The sequence below is a fragment of the Xenopus laevis genome, chromosome 2S, assembly GCF_017654675.1.
Source record: "Xenopus laevis strain J_2021 chromosome 2S, Xenopus_laevis_v10.1, whole genome shotgun sequence".
Classification (NCBI taxonomy): domain Eukaryota; kingdom Metazoa; phylum Chordata; class Amphibia; order Anura; family Pipidae; genus Xenopus; species Xenopus laevis.
The window spans coordinates 72,203,583-72,221,455 of record NC_054374.1 but is presented as its reverse complement, the minus strand read 5'-3'; the positions used below and the strand labels follow the sequence as shown (position 1 = coordinate 72,221,455).

Here is a 17,873-nt window from a genome sequence, read left to right as displayed (position 1 = left end):
ATCCTGCCCCCTCCTTACAGGGTGGGACTAGATGGAGACGCGCACGCCGCACAGCTTGTGACATCACGGCAAAGTCTCTTCTCGCGAGACTTCGGCAAAAAACGCACCAGGAAGAGCGACAGAGCCCCAGTGTAGCGGGACATTAAGGCTACATTCCGGGACAGCGGGACAGGCGCATAAAAGCGGGACTGTCCCGCCTAAAACGGGACGGTTGGGAGGTATGTGTAAGTACAAATTATATGTGTAAGAATTCATAAATAAATACAGTATGATTGTACTTAAACTTCTACTCAAATCCTACCTGTGCTTGAAGGAGAAGGACTTCTAACTTTGGGGTGTCAAAAGATAGGCACCCCAAGTGATCACATGTACTTACCTGAAACCGGTGCTCCTATCAGCAGAAAACTGCAACGGTCTGGGATTCCTCCAGCGAGCACCAAAGAGCGATTGTCTTCCTGCTTCTTTTTTCTCGTGGCTGAGCATGCACAGTAGCGCAAAAAGCTGAACTTTAAAGAAAACGTTGGCTATTTGGTCTACTGAGCATGCATCTGCCCCGGAAATTTGATGATGTTGGAAGACGATCACTCGAAGGTGCTCACTGGAAGAATCCAGGGCCGGTGCAGTTTTCTTCTGATAGGAGCACTGGCCCGGGGTTTCAGGTAAGTACATGCGATAACTTGGGGGTGCATAACTTTTGGCACCACCAAGTTAGAATCCTTTACTTCTGCCCCTAGATACAAGACAGTACTCCTCTCTGCAGTAATACAGTTAACACTTATGCAGTTATTTATTAAAGTCCAATTTTTTTTTCTGGTCTTACTTTTAAAGGGGAAAAACACTTTTTCAAGATTTATTAAAAGTCAGAATGAAAAAGTACTCAAACTCAGACTTGCCGAGTTCATGTAGAAGTCAATGGCAAATGTCCCATTGACATTTTAAAGAAATCCTGATCTGTTCTGGATTTCGTTTGATAATTTGAAGATTTCGTGGTATCGGGCGTTAAACCCGAAAAAAAAGTCCCAGGTTTCTGGCATCAAATCCGAAAGACAAATACGAAAAAGTCATATGATTCTGATTTTTTCACGAGTCTTTTACCTGCACAAGAAATTTTCGTGAAAATGTATTGATAAATAGGGGGGAAAGTCCAGGTGCATTTGGTTGGAGGGGTTTTCAGAAAATAGTGAGAACATTTTGGATTTTGATAAATAACCCCCTAAATCAGTATTGAATCTAAAATTAGGAATTATAGAGCCTAATATAAAAGAAGCATTAAGAAATACTATCCCCATAGTTATATAGACATATGGCATTCATTATCCAGAATGCTGGGGTTTTCTGAATAAGGGGTCTTTCCAGAATTTGGAACTACCATATGTACCATAAGCTAATAAAAACATGAAAACATTAATTAATAAGGATCTCTTTAGCACAAACATAGATTTATGCAGCTCAGTTAACATCAAGTATAAGGTATTCTTTTATTACAGAAAAAAGAAAATCCTTAAAAAAATAGAATTATTTGTTTGAAATGAACTCTGTGGGTGATGGCCTTCCCATCATTAGAAACTTAGAAAAAGGGATCCCATAACTATATGTGTAAATAATTAAAAAAAGGACAGTATTTGTTAAATACAAATCTTAAGTCTCTAGTTTTACATATGAAATATATTTATACAGCGGTTTATAAAAATCATATCCACTTCAAATACTGTGATGTATATCATCTACTACACTTATTTCTATATTGTTGTAGATCCTCCAGCTAAACCGACCAATCTGACCTGCCACCTAAACCTCACAGATGAAAGGCTAGTATGCAATTGGCAACTTGGGAGTAACCCCCTGATAAAGACCAATGCTACTCTCTCAATTGCTGAGTAAGTACTGATTTATAATATATAAATATTCTCCAACGCACTCCAAGTCTTGAATTACGAATGGCTCTACCCCACATGGCCACACCGTTAAGATCAGGTATACATGAACATAAAAAGGATCAAGTGAGCCACACAAGCTGCACAACTGTGTTGTTACTTCTTATTGCACCAGTGTGTCATCCTGAATGTAGTCACACGCACACACATGTTTGCTTTTCGGCACTGGAATCTGCAGTGTGTATCTGCACCTGGGCTGACACAATAATGGATCCAGGTACATTCAACGTAAGGGGCTGATTCTCGGTCTGTTATTCAGCAGGCCGTGTTTTAGCTTAAAAGATATAACTGATAAAGGCTTGTGTGGATTCTGTTTACAAGTCTACTGGTACAGAACATTATTTCTGATTTATATACCACCCACATAACAAACATGATACACAATACAAACTGCACAAAGGAAATGTTGGCCGTGTCATTTTCAACATTGAGTTAATGTAGACATTTATAAAGTGGTGGTGTATCCTTGTAATTTATTCAAGAAGCAAATAGTTATTTGAGTTTTTCAGCTGTACTATATATTATAACTTACATGATAAAGCAAAGCCGGAACATGCTGAAATTGCAAATACCAGAATTTTTTATTTATATTATTTATATTTTAGGACAAATAAAAACTGTACACCATATGAGGGAAAAAAATACACTTGTGTGCCTCGACCTGGTGAGACATCATGCGCCATACCTCGTACTCAATACCATCTCTACAAGAAACATGCAGTATGGATTACAGCGCAAAACGAGTTGGGACGTGTTATCTCATCCTATCTCTGTCTCACACCAATGAACTATGGTAACGTCCTCTCTACTCTGAATTGTTTCTACATTGGGGAATAGTGTAAAAGTCTAGCAAACAATACTAACTAATCAGTGGGCACATGTTACTCGTCACCCCTCACTTAGTAGTAATTCCGTAACATTCAAAGCAAGCTAACGCATCTCCTTAGCATTCTGAAATACAGCATGAATAAAGATTTCCCCAATACAATAACTACTGAATAACTACAATTACTGATCTACAATAATGGAAACAATAATGATGGTTGCTAGACTATGTTATACCATCGCTACTCTTACTGGCCATGGTTAGGACAGATAATGACTAAAGTGTACTACTGTTTGCCCATTCAGACATTAGCCATATAGTTACATGAAATGATCAACATATAAGGGCTCATTTACATCTGCTGGAATTCTGGGGGAAAAATGCTTCATTGTGGAAAAAAAAAACATGGAGAAATTGATCTTTGCCCATGGACATAAATGAGCCCTCAGTGTTGTTTGTTTGTGTATATAGATAGATAGATAGATATGTGGTAATGATATATCATTTTACAGAACATTCAGGCAAACTGTTTTTTGTTCTGCTGAACCCTTTATTACTGGATACAGGATAGTGGCAGTTTTTAAATCAAATTTTATAAATGTTCCAATATATATTGGAAACAGGTGACTAAAGCAAAATGTCAAAAAGTGAACTTTGCCTTTGATTCCCCAGTAGTGGGAGTTGTAAGCTCCAGGGAAGGTGTTTCTAAATAGAATATGTTTTCTATGTTCAGAGAAGCTTGCCGTATGGTCCTGGAGCTGAAATTTCGTGGAAGGAACAGGTGGGCCACACACTCCTTTTTCACGGTCCAGCTCACATATTGGAGCAGACTTTACAGGAAGCTTGTCCTGTGTAAACATATTTAATTGTGATTATTAGGAAGGACTCATGAGGAAGTCTACTTACCCCTAAAAGGAACTCCCAGAGTGGATGGGTTTTGTCATTGCAAGGAGCAAAGGGAACAACTAAGAGATTGACTGAAAGACTGGGAATGTGAGGGTAAAGCTAGGAGACAAATACATTTCTCAAAAGTATTTGGATTGGAGAGAGTACAGTGGACAACCCAACATTCCAACTTGTATTACTGGTAGTCCGCAAAGGCTCATATGTCATGAGGGAACTCACCAAAAGTATATAGGAGCAGGAATTGTGTTCTGTAAGCTGGTGAACACTCCAGTATTTCAATAAACTGCCTTAAAAATTAAAAATGTTGTCAAAATGATATCAATAGCTATGTGTAAGGACAATGAAGCATTTTTTTAAGTTTTCTGCTTTCTTTATTTAGTGAAGTTGGATCCTCCAGTCATAAAGGAAGCAGCACCACTCCTGTCTCACCCCGGCTGTGTCAGGATTCAGACCAAAAAGTCAGAAACGGGGAGTTTTATTGAACAGTGGTATCAGTTGCGCTACAGAAAGGCAGAAGAGAACCAATGGACAGAGGTAAGTTATTGTACAAACCTGGATACTAAGGGGCACATTTACTTAGGGTCGAAGTAAAATCCTTCGACTTCGAAAATCGAAGTCAAAGGATTTACCGCATTTAATACGATCGAACGATCGAAGGAAAAATCGTTTGATCGAATGATTAAATCCTTCGTATCGAACGATTCGAAGGATTTTAATCCATCGATCGAACGATTTTCCTTCGATCACAAATTGGCTAACATTGATGTTCGGTAGGTTTTAGGTGGCGAAGTAGGTGGTCAAAGTTTTTTTAAAGTGACAGTACTTCGACTATTGAATGGTCGAATAGTTGAACGATTTTTAGTTTGAATCGTTCGATTCGAAGTCGAAGGTCGAGGTCGAAGTAGCCAATTCGATGGTTGAAGTAGCCAAAAAAATACTTTGAAATTCGAAGTATTTTTTATTCTAATCCTTCACTCGAGTAAATGTGCCCCTTGATCTGTAGATTTTATGTGGCAAGAGGGCATAAACGGAATTCAAATCTAAGTATAATCCAAGCATAGTCAAATGCCGGCCATTTTTTAATTTGTGTTTATACTGCAGTCAGGAGTTGTGATTACAATATTACTAATCCTGGAAAGTGCTAGTAAAAATATGTGTGCTACGGAGCCCAAATTAATCTAGGGGTGCTAGGCAGGTCCAGACTGGAATCAACATAAGCTCTGGCAATTCAAATACACAGAGGCCCAAACAGCCCCCTACAGGTCCAAAAATAGTAAATATGGCATCTTACAGCAGACCCTCTAGCATTTGCACAGATTGCCAGTCTGCTCCTAGTGCTAGGGAGTCTTTGTCTAATTGTGTTTTATGACTTTAGACTAAACCCATAATGAAAGATTCAGATGAGTTGGAATACTGCAACCTTTCCCCTGCTACAAGATATCATTTCCAAATCCGCTGCATTCGAATATTTATGAAAGGATACTGGAGTGAGTGGGGATCAGATACAAGTTTGCTCACATCTGAATCAGGTTTGTATTTTTTAAATTTCAAGACACAGAATGGTACACCTGACTGTATTATGATACACTGGTCATAATATATTTTCAAACTGAAGCAAGTGGCGTCACTATTTATCCATTTTTGTTTTATTCGTCATTTTATTTGTCTAATTGAAATGTTAACTTTTTTTTTTAAAAGTGTTTATTTATACATTTTAACTTACAACAGAGAGTAAGAACAGCAGTAGTGAACCATCACACATTGCATCGCTCAGTAATACAGAAGTACTGAAATGTTAACTTTTAATACTTTTCCTATAGCATACCGTATATTGCCCAAGATTCTATTAAAATTCTATTACAATTGCACATTGCATTATAATTCTCTAACAGAGGGTAGATAAAAAAGCAACATAGCAAGCCAAGGAACAGGGTCTAATAAGGACATCCCCATTTGAACTGGTCAAATGAAAGTCAAAATAGCAGGGTCACCTTATTTGGATTTTTCATTTAAGAAAGATATAATAAAACAAAACTAGCATAGGTATAACTAGACTAAGCACAATTTTGCAGTCAAATCCGAATCCTAAGTGGACCATAAGAAAGTTTTGTTTTCTAAATGCCTTAATGTGGGAGGTCTAAATATTCCTAGTGATACCATGTATTTTATATATATATAATACACAAAAGCCATGAATATCTTGTAAATTATATCCTTATAAACGGTGAGTTCTGATGTCATCAGTTATAAACGGTGAGTTCTGATGTCATTTCTGTCACATGACTCCCTAAAACGTGTGTATTATAATAAATAAAGTACCCCCAGTTGCAAAATATGAGGATATTAGAAGTTACCTTGGAGTTCCATGACCTGTATAAAAACACTCGGCCTTCGGCCTCGTGTTTTTATATGGTCATGAAACTCCTCGGTAACTTCTAATATCCTTATATTTTACAAGAGGGGGTACTTTATTCACTATATATAGAACACTGTCATTAATAGAAGATTGTATTGTTTATTATAAAGCTCCTACTGGTAAAGTGAAGACCTGGTGGAGGGTTCTAGAAGCTACAGGCGATGGCCCAACACAAATACAGCTATTGTGGAAGGTAAAGTACCTACATTTTAAATAGAATATGAAACACTTGTTTCCATTTCCTTCAGTTATCGTTATAGGAGGAGTATAACCACAGTGCATTTTACATGCATATATTTTTAATGACCCTTACTTGCAAGCAATTTTTTATCATACCCACAATCACAAAAAAGCCCTTTACTTTATGTCTGGTCAGTGGCTAGTCAGCTCTTCCATGCACCTCTGATTACTATAGGAGCAACCTAGTGTATGGCATTTTGATGTGCACAAACTTGCAAATGCTTTTGTGCATAGTTTTTAGTAGAATAAGACCCATTGGCTGCTATTGTTGTATAAATCTGCTTTTAAGTGTAGTCATTTGCAAGAAATTACAGTAACGTGTCTCTTCAGTTTCGGACAACAATATTTTTTTTTGTTCTCAGTGGAAACAATCTCTTTTGTGCTACAGATACAAAATTACATCTGAATTACTTCATTGAACCAAAAGGATATAAAACACTTTAAATATTATTTGGCGTGATTGATAGCATGAATAAGCTGCCTAGCTGAGCTATTTTCAATCACTGAGAAGATGCCAAAAATAACGTGTTGATAAACTTACCATATTGAGGTGGTTCAGGTGCAACAGCCCAAGACCCTCAACTCAAGGGTGCGGAAAACCATCAGCAATACTATCAAAGGAGAGTTCCAAGCATGCTAGAAAATCCACAGGGCCGCAAGCATGAAGTAAAAAATACTGTATTTTAATTTAATTAAAAGTAAACATCTCTGATGGCCTTTCGCATTTGGTGCCCTATAGGCACTTTATCATGTCAGTGCCTAGTTAATAAATATGTGCCCATAGGGTACGAAACGTGTGGGGTCATTGGACATATTTGCTGTTTAATTAAATTAAAATAAACAGCGTTTTCACTTTTTATATCTGTGGCCCTGTGGATTTCAAAGAGTGTCTATAGTCTGAGCTACACTCAATTTTCATACTAAAGCTAGCTAAGTATAACTTTCAGCCTATAGACTGACACCTCAGATGATTAACTGCTGTTATCTTTCTGAACCTACCAGTCCATTAAGGAAAAAGAACCACCAGATGAAGATGTTATATTTCTTTACATTATTTAGTTTTATTAATTTGTATATTTTTAAAAATAAATATATTTACTGGTTCTGCATTGTGCTAATGGGTGGCATATGGAGTTAAAACTCTCACTTAGCATTGAGTAGATGCATCAAGTTCATTCTTAAAGGAGAACTATCATAAAATAAGGAAACATATTGTTACAGATGCTAAAATATATTTAATTGCTGGAGGAGGGGGATATAATGTAGAGTATTGCCACTTTGGGATTATCCACTATTTCAAAAGTGGTTACTATCCACTACACACCACTGTCCTAAAATGAGGATTGAATTAAGCTACCATTGCCCAATATAAGGTCATAGGACTAGAGCTGTTTATGTTGATCTCCATTAGGCACTAAAGAAGGAAGAAGCCAACTCTGAAAACCCCTGGTACATAGTGGGTATCAGGTTAGAGCCATACTGGAATGGCAATGTGGTGTGCAATACAACCTTTCTCAACTGCAGTTTCCATCTGCCACATGAAGCAACTGGTGCTTATCTATGGGTTTATAACACTGCTGGGCATTCACCAAGAATGGAAATTGACTTTAGAGATAGAAAAAGTAAGTACAAGGTTCTTACTATGTAAGAACTACATAACTAAGTACTAAGTATTTTTAGAAAGTAAGTTATAGGGGTAATTTATGTATGCCCTAGGCACTTTCATAGCTCAGATGTAATTTAAACAGAGCCAGCAAACTTTTAAACAGATTACATGTTTTTAGTAAAATAACTTCATGTCAACGCCATTGAAGTTCCAGGTATGCCTGTCTCCTGGATCCATGTGTTACCCAATACTGATAACAGCCTTGCTGTGGAGTGGAGGTTGCAAACCATGGCTAAGAGCTATGTGCTGGAGTGGAGAAAAAGCTCACAAAATCTTGAAAGCGACTTCAAATGGAAAACTGAACCAGAAGGAAGCAGCACCTCCATCTTGCAAGGTAGGAACAATGTCTTTAGATTGTAAGCTCGGCTATTGGTCCTTTCTGTATGTTCAATGTTCATTTATTTACAATGCTGCTGAATATGTTGCTGCTACATAATAATCATGGGAAATATACGGTACCTCAAACAAGTATATCGTGCACCTCATGGATGTACCCAACCAGGGTCACATTAGAAGTCACTGGGGCCCCGTACAACAACATTTTCAGGCCCCCTTGGCTTCGCCCACCCCAGATCCCGTGCACACCACAGTTCAAAGAACATATATGATTATAATAAAGGCCACCTTATCAGTGTTCAGCAGAACTGAACTCGTGGCTTCAGGACTTCAAAGTCGGCTCCTTTTGTGACTTTGTGTCTTTTTGCAGCTTTGTGACTTCAAATTTGGCTCCTTTCGTGACTTTGGGTCTTTTCGCTCCATCAGGACTTCAATGACCCCCTACCGTGACTTCACGTCTTTTCGTGGTTTCGGGACTTCAAGTTAAGCTCCTTTCGCGACTTTGGGTATTTTTGCGGCTTCATGACTTCAAATTCGGCTCCTTTCACGATTTTGTGTCTTTTTGCAGTTTCAGGACTTCAAGTTCAGCTCCTTCTGTGACTTAGGGTCTTTTTGCGGCTACGTGACTTCAAATTCAGCTACTTTCGTGACTTCAGGACTTCAATTAACCCCTTCAGTGACTTTGTGTCTTTTTGCGGCTTCGGGACTTCAAGTTCAGTTCCTTTCGTGACTTCGGGTCTTTTTGTGGCTTCGGGACTTCACCTTCGGCTTTTCGGAACTACGACTCTTCGGGACTTCGGCTGTTCGGCTTGGCAGTCAAGGGTGGCCCAGCTATTTCGAAAGGTGCAGCACAGCCAAGCTCCCCTTTAGGCCCGGTACAGTAGTACCCCCCTGTCCCCAACCCCCGTATAAATGCATAGCTAACTTTTTTATTAGCTATAAGCTTCTGCCTTTCCCCTTTCAATTGATTAATTTATTTATATACGAGGGCTAATTTATTACTGCCAGGCAAGGTGTAAAGAGCAAAAAACAGCCCTCTTTACCGTTCTCATGTTGAGCCCAAATCTGCAACACTTTACAACAAATTGAAAAAGAGCTGCATATCTATGGGAAGGAGGTAGGAGGGACATAGACATAGGCCCCCTAACATGCAGGTCATTTAGACATGCAAGTTGGATGAGCCAATGGGTGCAAGGCACCTCTATTACAAGGGGCAGCAATTGTGCCATTTATGGTACTCTGGGGCAAATTTACTTACCTCCGAAGTTGCGCCAGTGATGACTTTGCCGCACTTCGCCAGGTGAAGTTTCGCCAGGGCGCCGCTAATTCACTAAAATCCGAAGTTGCGCTCAGGGAGGCAAAAGGTAGCGAAATTACGCTATCGATGCCTAATTTGCATACAGCGCCAAGTTAAAGTACAATGGACGTATATGTAGCAGCAAATACATTACACTACACAAGCCTGGGAAAGCTTCATAAAATAAAATAGAGTTGTTATTTTGCCCTATACATGCGCCCACTGTATAGTTTAGGTGCCATATGTTAGTAAATGTAGGGGGGAAGGAGGGTACCCCCAAAAAAATTTACGATCTTTTTCAGCCTATCACCCTTAAAAAAGTAAAAGACACCAACGTTTTTTTGGGACTTTTTTTGAAGCAAGCCCTATCTACTCTATTGCACTTCGCCTGGTCTGAAGTGTCGAAGGCAAGTCTGGCGCAAGAGGTAATGTTCAGTAAAATGCGCAAGATAGTGAATTAGCGTAGTTAAGTCCCTTCGCCCATAGCGCAACTTCGCCTGGTGTAATGGTGCAAAGTAGCGCTAGAGTAGGTCCACTTTGCTAGCGAATTTACACCAGCACCCATTAGTAAAACGGCGAAGTAACGATATGACGTCACACTGGCGAATTTTCGCTATCGTTAGCCACTTCGCCCTTTAGTAAATTTGCCCCTCTGTGTCAGGGAACTAAGGGGTACAATTTTTAGTGCTGTTGAGTCAGGAGCAATAGTAAATTAGTCCTAACAATTGTTTACCCTGGGAATGGTAGTAGCATGTGCAGACAAGTACAGATGTATTTTCTATTACAGGTATCCCTTATCTGGTAAACCTTTATCCAAAAAGTTTATCCATTTCCCTTGGAGATTATTATTCCTGTTTCCTTCTGTAATAATAAAACTGTTCTCTGTCTATATTAGAGGCAAACAATCATATTGGGTTTATTTAATGCTTCAATGTTTTTAGCAGACTTGGTATGATGATTCAGTTTATGGAAAAAAAACATTATCAGGAAACCCCCATTTCCCAAGCATTGTAGGTAATATGAAATCATTCCATGATTAATAAACTAGTGTAGCCTGACCTGTTTTTGAATGACAAAAGCTAATACAGGTATGGGACCTCATATCTAGAAAGCTCAGGACCTGAGGGTTTCCGGATAACGGATCTTTCCGTAATTTGGATCTTCATTCCTTAAGTCTACAAGAAAATCACGTAAACATTATTAAACCCAATGGGCTGGTTTTGCTTCAAATAAGGAATAATTACATCTTAGTTTGGATCAAGTACAAGTTACTGTTTTATTAATACAGAAAAAAAGAAAATCTTTTTTTAAAAATTTGGATTATTTGGATAAAATGGAGTCTATGGGAGATGGCCATTTCTGGATAATGGGTTTCCTGATAACGGATCCCATACCTGTACAAGACTGTGCAATATCTGTTTTTTTTTTATTTGAATCTGCTATTTGCTGTTTTTCACTCTCTTGGTACCATAGTTGCTGCTCTATACTCAGCTGCTGCAAGACCACTTTAATTTTGAAAAAAGGCACTTCTTTACTTATTCTGCTTATTTACAGCAGAAGCATTTTTGGACTGAATACACACTTTTTTCACTATTTGATAATTCATCAGTGTGCTACTGGATTATTTTTGATGTTTTTACAGCAGAATACACTTTTCTCCCTTGCACTATCTTTTGACAGAAGAACATGCCTTTTGTCAAAAATCAACATACTGCTTGGCAGAAAGTGTCTTGTCTAAAAATACAGTAAAAAGGAACAGAGCAGTACAAATACAGGTATGGAACCTGTTATCCAGAAGGCTTGGGACCTGGGGTTTTCCAGATAACGGTTCCATAATTTTCCATAATTAACTAAGTCTAGGGTCAGACAGAGCTAAAATCCACAGGCCAATTTCAGCCCCCGACCCTACTCTGAAAGCCTTGTCTCGACTCCGGTGCAAACACACTTGGCGGATTTTGCCAAAGAAGTGTGAGACTTATAATTTGAGGCAAAATCTGTTGAGTGTGTTCGCACAGGAGCCGACATGAAGAGAGAATAATATTCTGCTTATTTCAGTAACTGCAATAAAAATATTTTTGTATTTGATTATAGCTTCCCTTTAAGAACCTAAACAAAATGATATGGTACTTAAATCAGAATTATAAAGACCCTGTCCCATGTCTCCTGTTATATAATTATACTAGTGGTAATTTACTTATCCCCAAGCAGAGGTACATTCCTTAGAGCACTACTGCCCATGGGAATGGCTACGCTGCATTTGTGCTGGATAAAAAATCTGAGGCTAGGTGCACAGTGTAACATGGTACAGGCCAGCCCTGTCCTTACTGTCTACCCAAAGACAGGCACACATTGCAGCTTGCACCTCTGCCTCCCTAAATTGCGCATCTGAATGACTTTGGAGGTCATAACTGACCCACATTAACTTCCACATTATGAGGCTGACTGTATTTTTTTGTTTTGTTTTTATAATGGAGCTTGGGATTTTTTAAAAGTTCAGAAAAGATCCCATGTACACTACAGTCCAACTGCTTGGGTCTTGTGCTGCCCTTATGCAGCTATTTGTTAGCTCTAACTAACCATCATTAAATCTGAAAAGTGTACCTAGTGAACATGCGCAAAGGCTGTTTAACCTCTGTCTTTATTCTTTAAGATTTAACCTGTTTCATTGACTTCCAGATATTGAACCTTTTCAGCAGTACACTGTCTGGGTTTATCCTGTTTATGAAAATCAAGTTGGGTCCCCAGTACAGGTTAATGCCTATTCCAGACAAGGAGGTGGGTGTTTTATACCGAAATTACGCTTGTAATTTTATTAAAACTGAGAATCATAGGCAGAGAATGGTTGTTGGGCTACTAAAGTTACCAGGAGCAGCTTTTTCGCCACCCCTGCTACCTTGCGGGCTATTGATACCTGAGGCAAGTTTCTCAACTCGCCTCATGGCAGCAGCCTCCCTGATACCACTATGAGATGTGACAGTGATAGTGGGCTGGTAATGACCAACCCTATTTTTGCTACAAATGTTTCATTTTAGAATAGTAAACAAGTGAAGCTTTATTGTCTTTTAACTAACCATAACTTGATTAGTGAAACTGATACTCCTAACAAGATCCAAGCTGGCATAGTAGCTGGCTGAGAAAACGGGTGTGCAGAGGACACATTGCATTGAATCCTTGACGGGTGTCCCTAGCTAGTCTTACAGCTACCGTATATATCCACGTGTTCCTTGCGTGTTTCCTGTGTTTTTGTTATAATTTCATAATTTTACAGTTCCAGAAATTGCCCCCAAACTTACACTAATAAGTGTCACAAAGTCATCAGCCCAGCTGTCCTGGGAACCAGTCCCCTTGGAGAGACGCCATGGATTTATAAAAAACTACACCGTCTTCTGGACTGACAGTGATAGAAGAACACTTTGTAAGTTATGTAGACTGATGTCAGTCATTACAAAACTCAGGGGGTTATTTATCAAAATCCAAAATTATATTAGAATTTTCTGAAAACGTTTCCCCTTATCTATTAATACATTTTCCCAAAAATGTCTTGTTTGGGAAAAAACTTGATAAAACCGCGAAAAAAATGAAAACTGCAACTTTTTTCGGGTTTGATGGCTGAATACCGCCACTTTTTCAGATTTTACGCCCATAAACCACAAAATGTTCGGATTAGTGTGTGAAACCAAGCACAGATCAGGATATCATTTCGACTTCTCCCATTGACTTCTACATGAACTCAGCAGGTCTGTGTTGGAATACTTTTTTTATTCTGATTTTTAACACCCTCTGGGTTTCATAAATCCAGGAACAATTTTAGATTTTTTAAACTAAAAAATTCTGTTTTTCCCCTTTAAATGGCCAATGAGAAAAAATCGGGCTTTAATAAATAACCCCCTAAAGGCTATTTTGAACTAGATTTTATACAATTATTTTTATAGATTGTATTATATGCAAGCACTGGTGCAGCACAGGTTAGCTACTTAAACTATTCCCTCATTAAGGCAATTCATATCTTCTCATTCATACAAACTCACGATTACACATGTTAACAAACTATAGCTTTTTGGACCAGGGACACCTATTCATCTATATTCAAGAAAAAAACTTTTCATATTGCTTTTCTTTCTCATTTTTTAGCTGTGACGCTGAACAGCAACTTGACAAGGTTTGTGATCAGGAACCTGCAGCCTTTAGGAATGTACACTGTGCTTTTAAGCTGCTCAACATCTGAAGGCAGTGTCAATGGATCAGTCCTCATGATTTATACCACTCTCTTAGGTAAGTATAAAGGTGGCAAAGTGAGTAAACAAATGAATGTTTGGAAAGCCCCTGTACTAGATACAGCATAACAGAATATATTTTAATTGTTACAATCTTTTATTATCCAGATGAGATGGAGATCCACGTATTAATAATGGTTCTGTGTATGTCATCTGTGATGATTGTTATTGGAAGCTCCTTCATTTGCCTGGGAAAACATAAAGGGTAAATTTCTGCATTTCTTGTGAAAGAGTTTGGGGGTTAAAGCAGTCCTCTACAACCCATTTCTGGGCAGTGATTCCATGTCCTTCGGTATGGGGTGTATAAAATACATTTTAACATAACTAGCAACCGTGCACTAACCTCTTTCACTACTATCTTCACATTTTATGGGCCCTATTGTACTTTGTTTCACAAACTACTTTCCTGTATTAAATTTGTATTTTGTATCAAGCATGGGCATTGCCCTTCAAGAAGGTTGATCTATTGTCTCACCAGTAAGAATGTGCTATGTACAAGTAATTTCAAATATTTTTTCTCTGATCAAGTTTAGTCTCCAGCTTACTGGTAGTTAGATGTCAGCAGCATATTTTTACAATTATTCATTGTTCAACAGTACTAGTAAGCCGTTCATGTTGCTTTCTTGTTTGACAGAGTGAAGAATAAGTTTTGGCAAGTTGTACCAGATCCTGCAAACAGCAGCATGGGGAAATGGAGGCCAGTATGTCATGAGGTAAAATAAATTAATATTGGAGATTCCTGGAAAATTTCAGGATTTATAGCATCCTTCAAACCTTGTTCTACAATAAAATATGCAGGCCATTATTCAGCGCAATGGGATTTCAGTAACAAATGTATAAATGTAAAAAAACAAAGCCACATTGAACCAGGGATAATTATTTGATGTTGGACATCTCATCCCAACAAAGCTGCTTGACAATGTGTTTCTGCCTTGTTTTTATCAGCTGTATCCCCCAACAGCTATTATTTCCTATGATCAAACACTTACTTTCTAGATAAAAAGGCACCTTGGTTGTGTACAGGCACCAACTGGCTGAAAACTCTTGGGGCTATGAGCTTTCAGCAACACCTTATAAAATTACCCTTGTGCTGCTAATTCTTGGAATCTGCCTTATGTTATTTCAGAGTTAATTCTGTAGTGCTGCAAAACAATTGATTTTTCAATAGCAAGAAAATATCTGAAGTTAATGTTTTTATTGCTAGCTGTCACATAGGGTCCATTAGACGTATTGACTTGTACAGATTTTGAGTTCTCGCCACACATTTTTATAAGCAGGGTGCACTCTATAATATTTGCCACACTGAGGCAGCTTTAGTAATGCTGCTCCACATTACCCCCAGCGTTTACCCTTTACACTTTTGCAGGGGGTTCAGGGCAAGGCACTAACCGCTGAACTGGAATTTTCAGCTTTAAGTAACCAGCTCTTTCCACCTTAGGTAACATGCTGGCTTTGCCACTTGAGGCAATGTTCTGACTGAACATAAGATTAGGGGTTGTTTTACCTTGTAATAAGGTTACATATACATAAATACATTGTAGTATCATTGATTCTAATAAAGTTCCAAGAGTTGGGGTTTGAGGAATATCTTGAACATTAAATCAACATTCACCCCAGTCAAGCTATCTTAATCTCAGACAGGGCCATCCAGCTGGGGCAACCTCAATCTTTGGGAATTCTTCTATAAGGAATACCTTGGACATACAAAACAGTTTATGTTTACTGTATTTAATTATTTATGTAATAAAGAAATGTAATTACTTGTTTGGATGTTACATCCTGTAGACCCCCAAGATGTCACTTAACATCAGAGAAATGATTACGAGTGATCTCACAATTCTGGAGGGGTGGCCTGAGAAGAAACCCCCATCTACAGATGTCACCAAATGCACTCCTGTTTCATTTGAACACAAACCACAATGCAGTACAGATGATGCTGGGGTCCAGAGGCCCTATATCAATGTTGCTGACACTGTGCAGTATGCTAAGGTGATAACAGGATACTTTGGACAAAGTCCCACATCAACTTCCCACTTACGGTCTAACTCCACACAACCTCTCCTTAGCAACACATCTCCCAGCCCCCAAACCTATGAGAATATGTGGTTTCACAGTAACAATGAAGAAGATAGCATCTTTCTTATTGAAGACGAGAACCTGAGCAACTTCCCTCTGTTGCAGGCACTGAAGATCCAAGAGGATGGAGATATCTTCAGTTTTTAGGAATGAAGGATCTAGCAGTTGCTTTTAGACTGAGAAAGCATACCTGTATACAATGCTGGGTGTACACATGTAAATTTATGTGAAAGGAGTACACATGTACATCATACAGCACACATTCATAGCACTGAAGCAGGGAGGAGACTTTAACTGAGAAAAGGGCATATAATGACTAAATTTGACTTGTAGCCTTCACTACCAAACATTCTGCATTAAGAATATTGCCTTCTTAACAAAAATGGCTAACTATAAAGGAAACGTGGTAGTGCAACATACAAGGACTTTTTAAAAGGAACTGCTATTGGCAAGAGAGCCTTATGTGCCATTTCAGTAGTTTGATTATTTTACTCAAACCCCTGTTTTTCTATATTACAGTATTAAATCCACATAAGGACTGCAAATAGTAGTCCTGTCTTTTTCCAATAACAGAATAGCTATGTAGGGACCTCATCGGCTCCAAGCTCGTGAGCAATGATTTTTAAAAAAAATATGGGCAGCAGTCAGTTAAGCAAACACAGCAAGACTTCCCCCAATCATGAAGACTATAAAGATGGAAAAAGCTGTTTTGTTTCATTTTCCCCAAATTGTTACTCTCATTGCCATTTCTCAGTATATCCTTTGATCTAAATTTCCTTACTTAAAAAGCCTTGTGAACAGGTATGGAATTTAATGCTCAGGATAATCCAAGGTATTTAGAAATTCCATAATAAAGCAGAAGGCTGGCACCTTTATCCTCTGCCAGCTACTGCAGCAATCGTATGATTGTCCAGGGAACGCCTTATGCAACATGCCTCTCCAATAAGAGGCCTCTGATAAGAGGCTGGCCTTATGACAGTGGAGGGGCAGAGCAGAACCACCCCCCATACCAGCATGAATTTGCAACATCAAAAACTACCAAAAATGTATTTTTTCAGGAAACAGATTTTTCTGTTGTATCCATTATAAGATTTTAACAGAAAAAATGTAGTGTGAGCACTGGGTGGGAGAACAATCTGACCAACAGGGTCTGTGGCATAACTAGGAAATGTGGACAATAAGTGGGACCGATCTCTCTCTAGGCCACCCAAACTGTTTGAAAGGAGACCAGATTTGGTAAGATATTTTAAACTACAAATCAGTCTGAATCCCATAGAGTTCTCACCACTTCTGGATCTGCTACTCCTATTGCTATGCCCCACATATGGATAGGGTATTTTGGGGTGGTAATGTAGGCATATGCAGACATGATGGGGAACCTCAAACCCATACTTTGTCCTCCATACAATCCCTACTGAGATTTCATGTTCTTCTGGGTCCATAAGTTTCACCTACTACCTCTTTATGCTTCAGCCCTTCTGTTCCCTTTCCTGGAAAGTTCTGTCCCTCTCTAGATTTCATTCAAATTGTAATCGTATTCCCACAGTTTAGGGCTATGCAACAGGACCTCATCTGAAGCTTGGCATTGCAATCCCTAATTGTGTGTCCCATTAGATTTCACATTTGTTCAACCCCTTGAAAAGATTTACAGTATATACACATGCATACAGTATACAGACCTATTGATACACTCGATCATTAGGCCTAGCAACTTCGTCTATACCATTTCAGGTTTATTTATAAAATAGTTCTACCTCACATACCGTATGTTCTAAACCTTTCTTCAGTCTCTCCTCTTTTTCCAGTATACGCTACCCCTTCTAAATGTGAAAATTATTTTAATCACAGGTGTTACATAGTAACATAGTTAAATCAGGTTGAAAAAAGACAAAGTCCATCAAG

General features: G+C 38.6%; 1 protein-coding gene across 3 annotated transcripts in view; it reads left to right on the top strand.

Moving 5' to 3' along the window:
• Nucleotides 1-17,873, top strand: part of LOC121400591 (granulocyte colony-stimulating factor receptor-like) — a 33,425-nt gene extending 15,552 nt beyond the window's left edge. For all 3 annotated transcript variants that reach the window (XM_041583973.1, XM_041583972.1, XM_041583974.1), the window contains exons 4-16: nucleotides 1,754-1,877; nucleotides 2,540-2,727; nucleotides 4,046-4,200; nucleotides 5,042-5,195; nucleotides 6,193-6,275; nucleotides 7,734-7,944; nucleotides 8,137-8,322; nucleotides 12,298-12,396; nucleotides 12,890-13,036; nucleotides 13,753-13,893; nucleotides 14,004-14,100; nucleotides 14,530-14,608; nucleotides 15,681-17,873. In XM_041583973.1, the coding sequence (XP_041439907.1) occupies nucleotides 1,754-1,877; nucleotides 2,540-2,727; nucleotides 4,046-4,200; nucleotides 5,042-5,195; nucleotides 6,193-6,275; nucleotides 7,734-7,944; nucleotides 8,137-8,322; nucleotides 12,298-12,396; nucleotides 12,890-13,036; nucleotides 13,753-13,893; nucleotides 14,004-14,100; nucleotides 14,530-14,608; nucleotides 15,681-16,118 (2,102 nt within the window). In that variant the 3' untranslated portion in view covers nucleotides 16,119-17,873. The remainder of the gene's footprint in view (nucleotides 1-1,753; nucleotides 1,878-2,539; nucleotides 2,728-4,045; nucleotides 4,201-5,041; nucleotides 5,196-6,192; nucleotides 6,276-7,733; nucleotides 7,945-8,136; nucleotides 8,323-12,297; nucleotides 12,397-12,889; nucleotides 13,037-13,752; nucleotides 13,894-14,003; nucleotides 14,101-14,529; nucleotides 14,609-15,680) is intronic.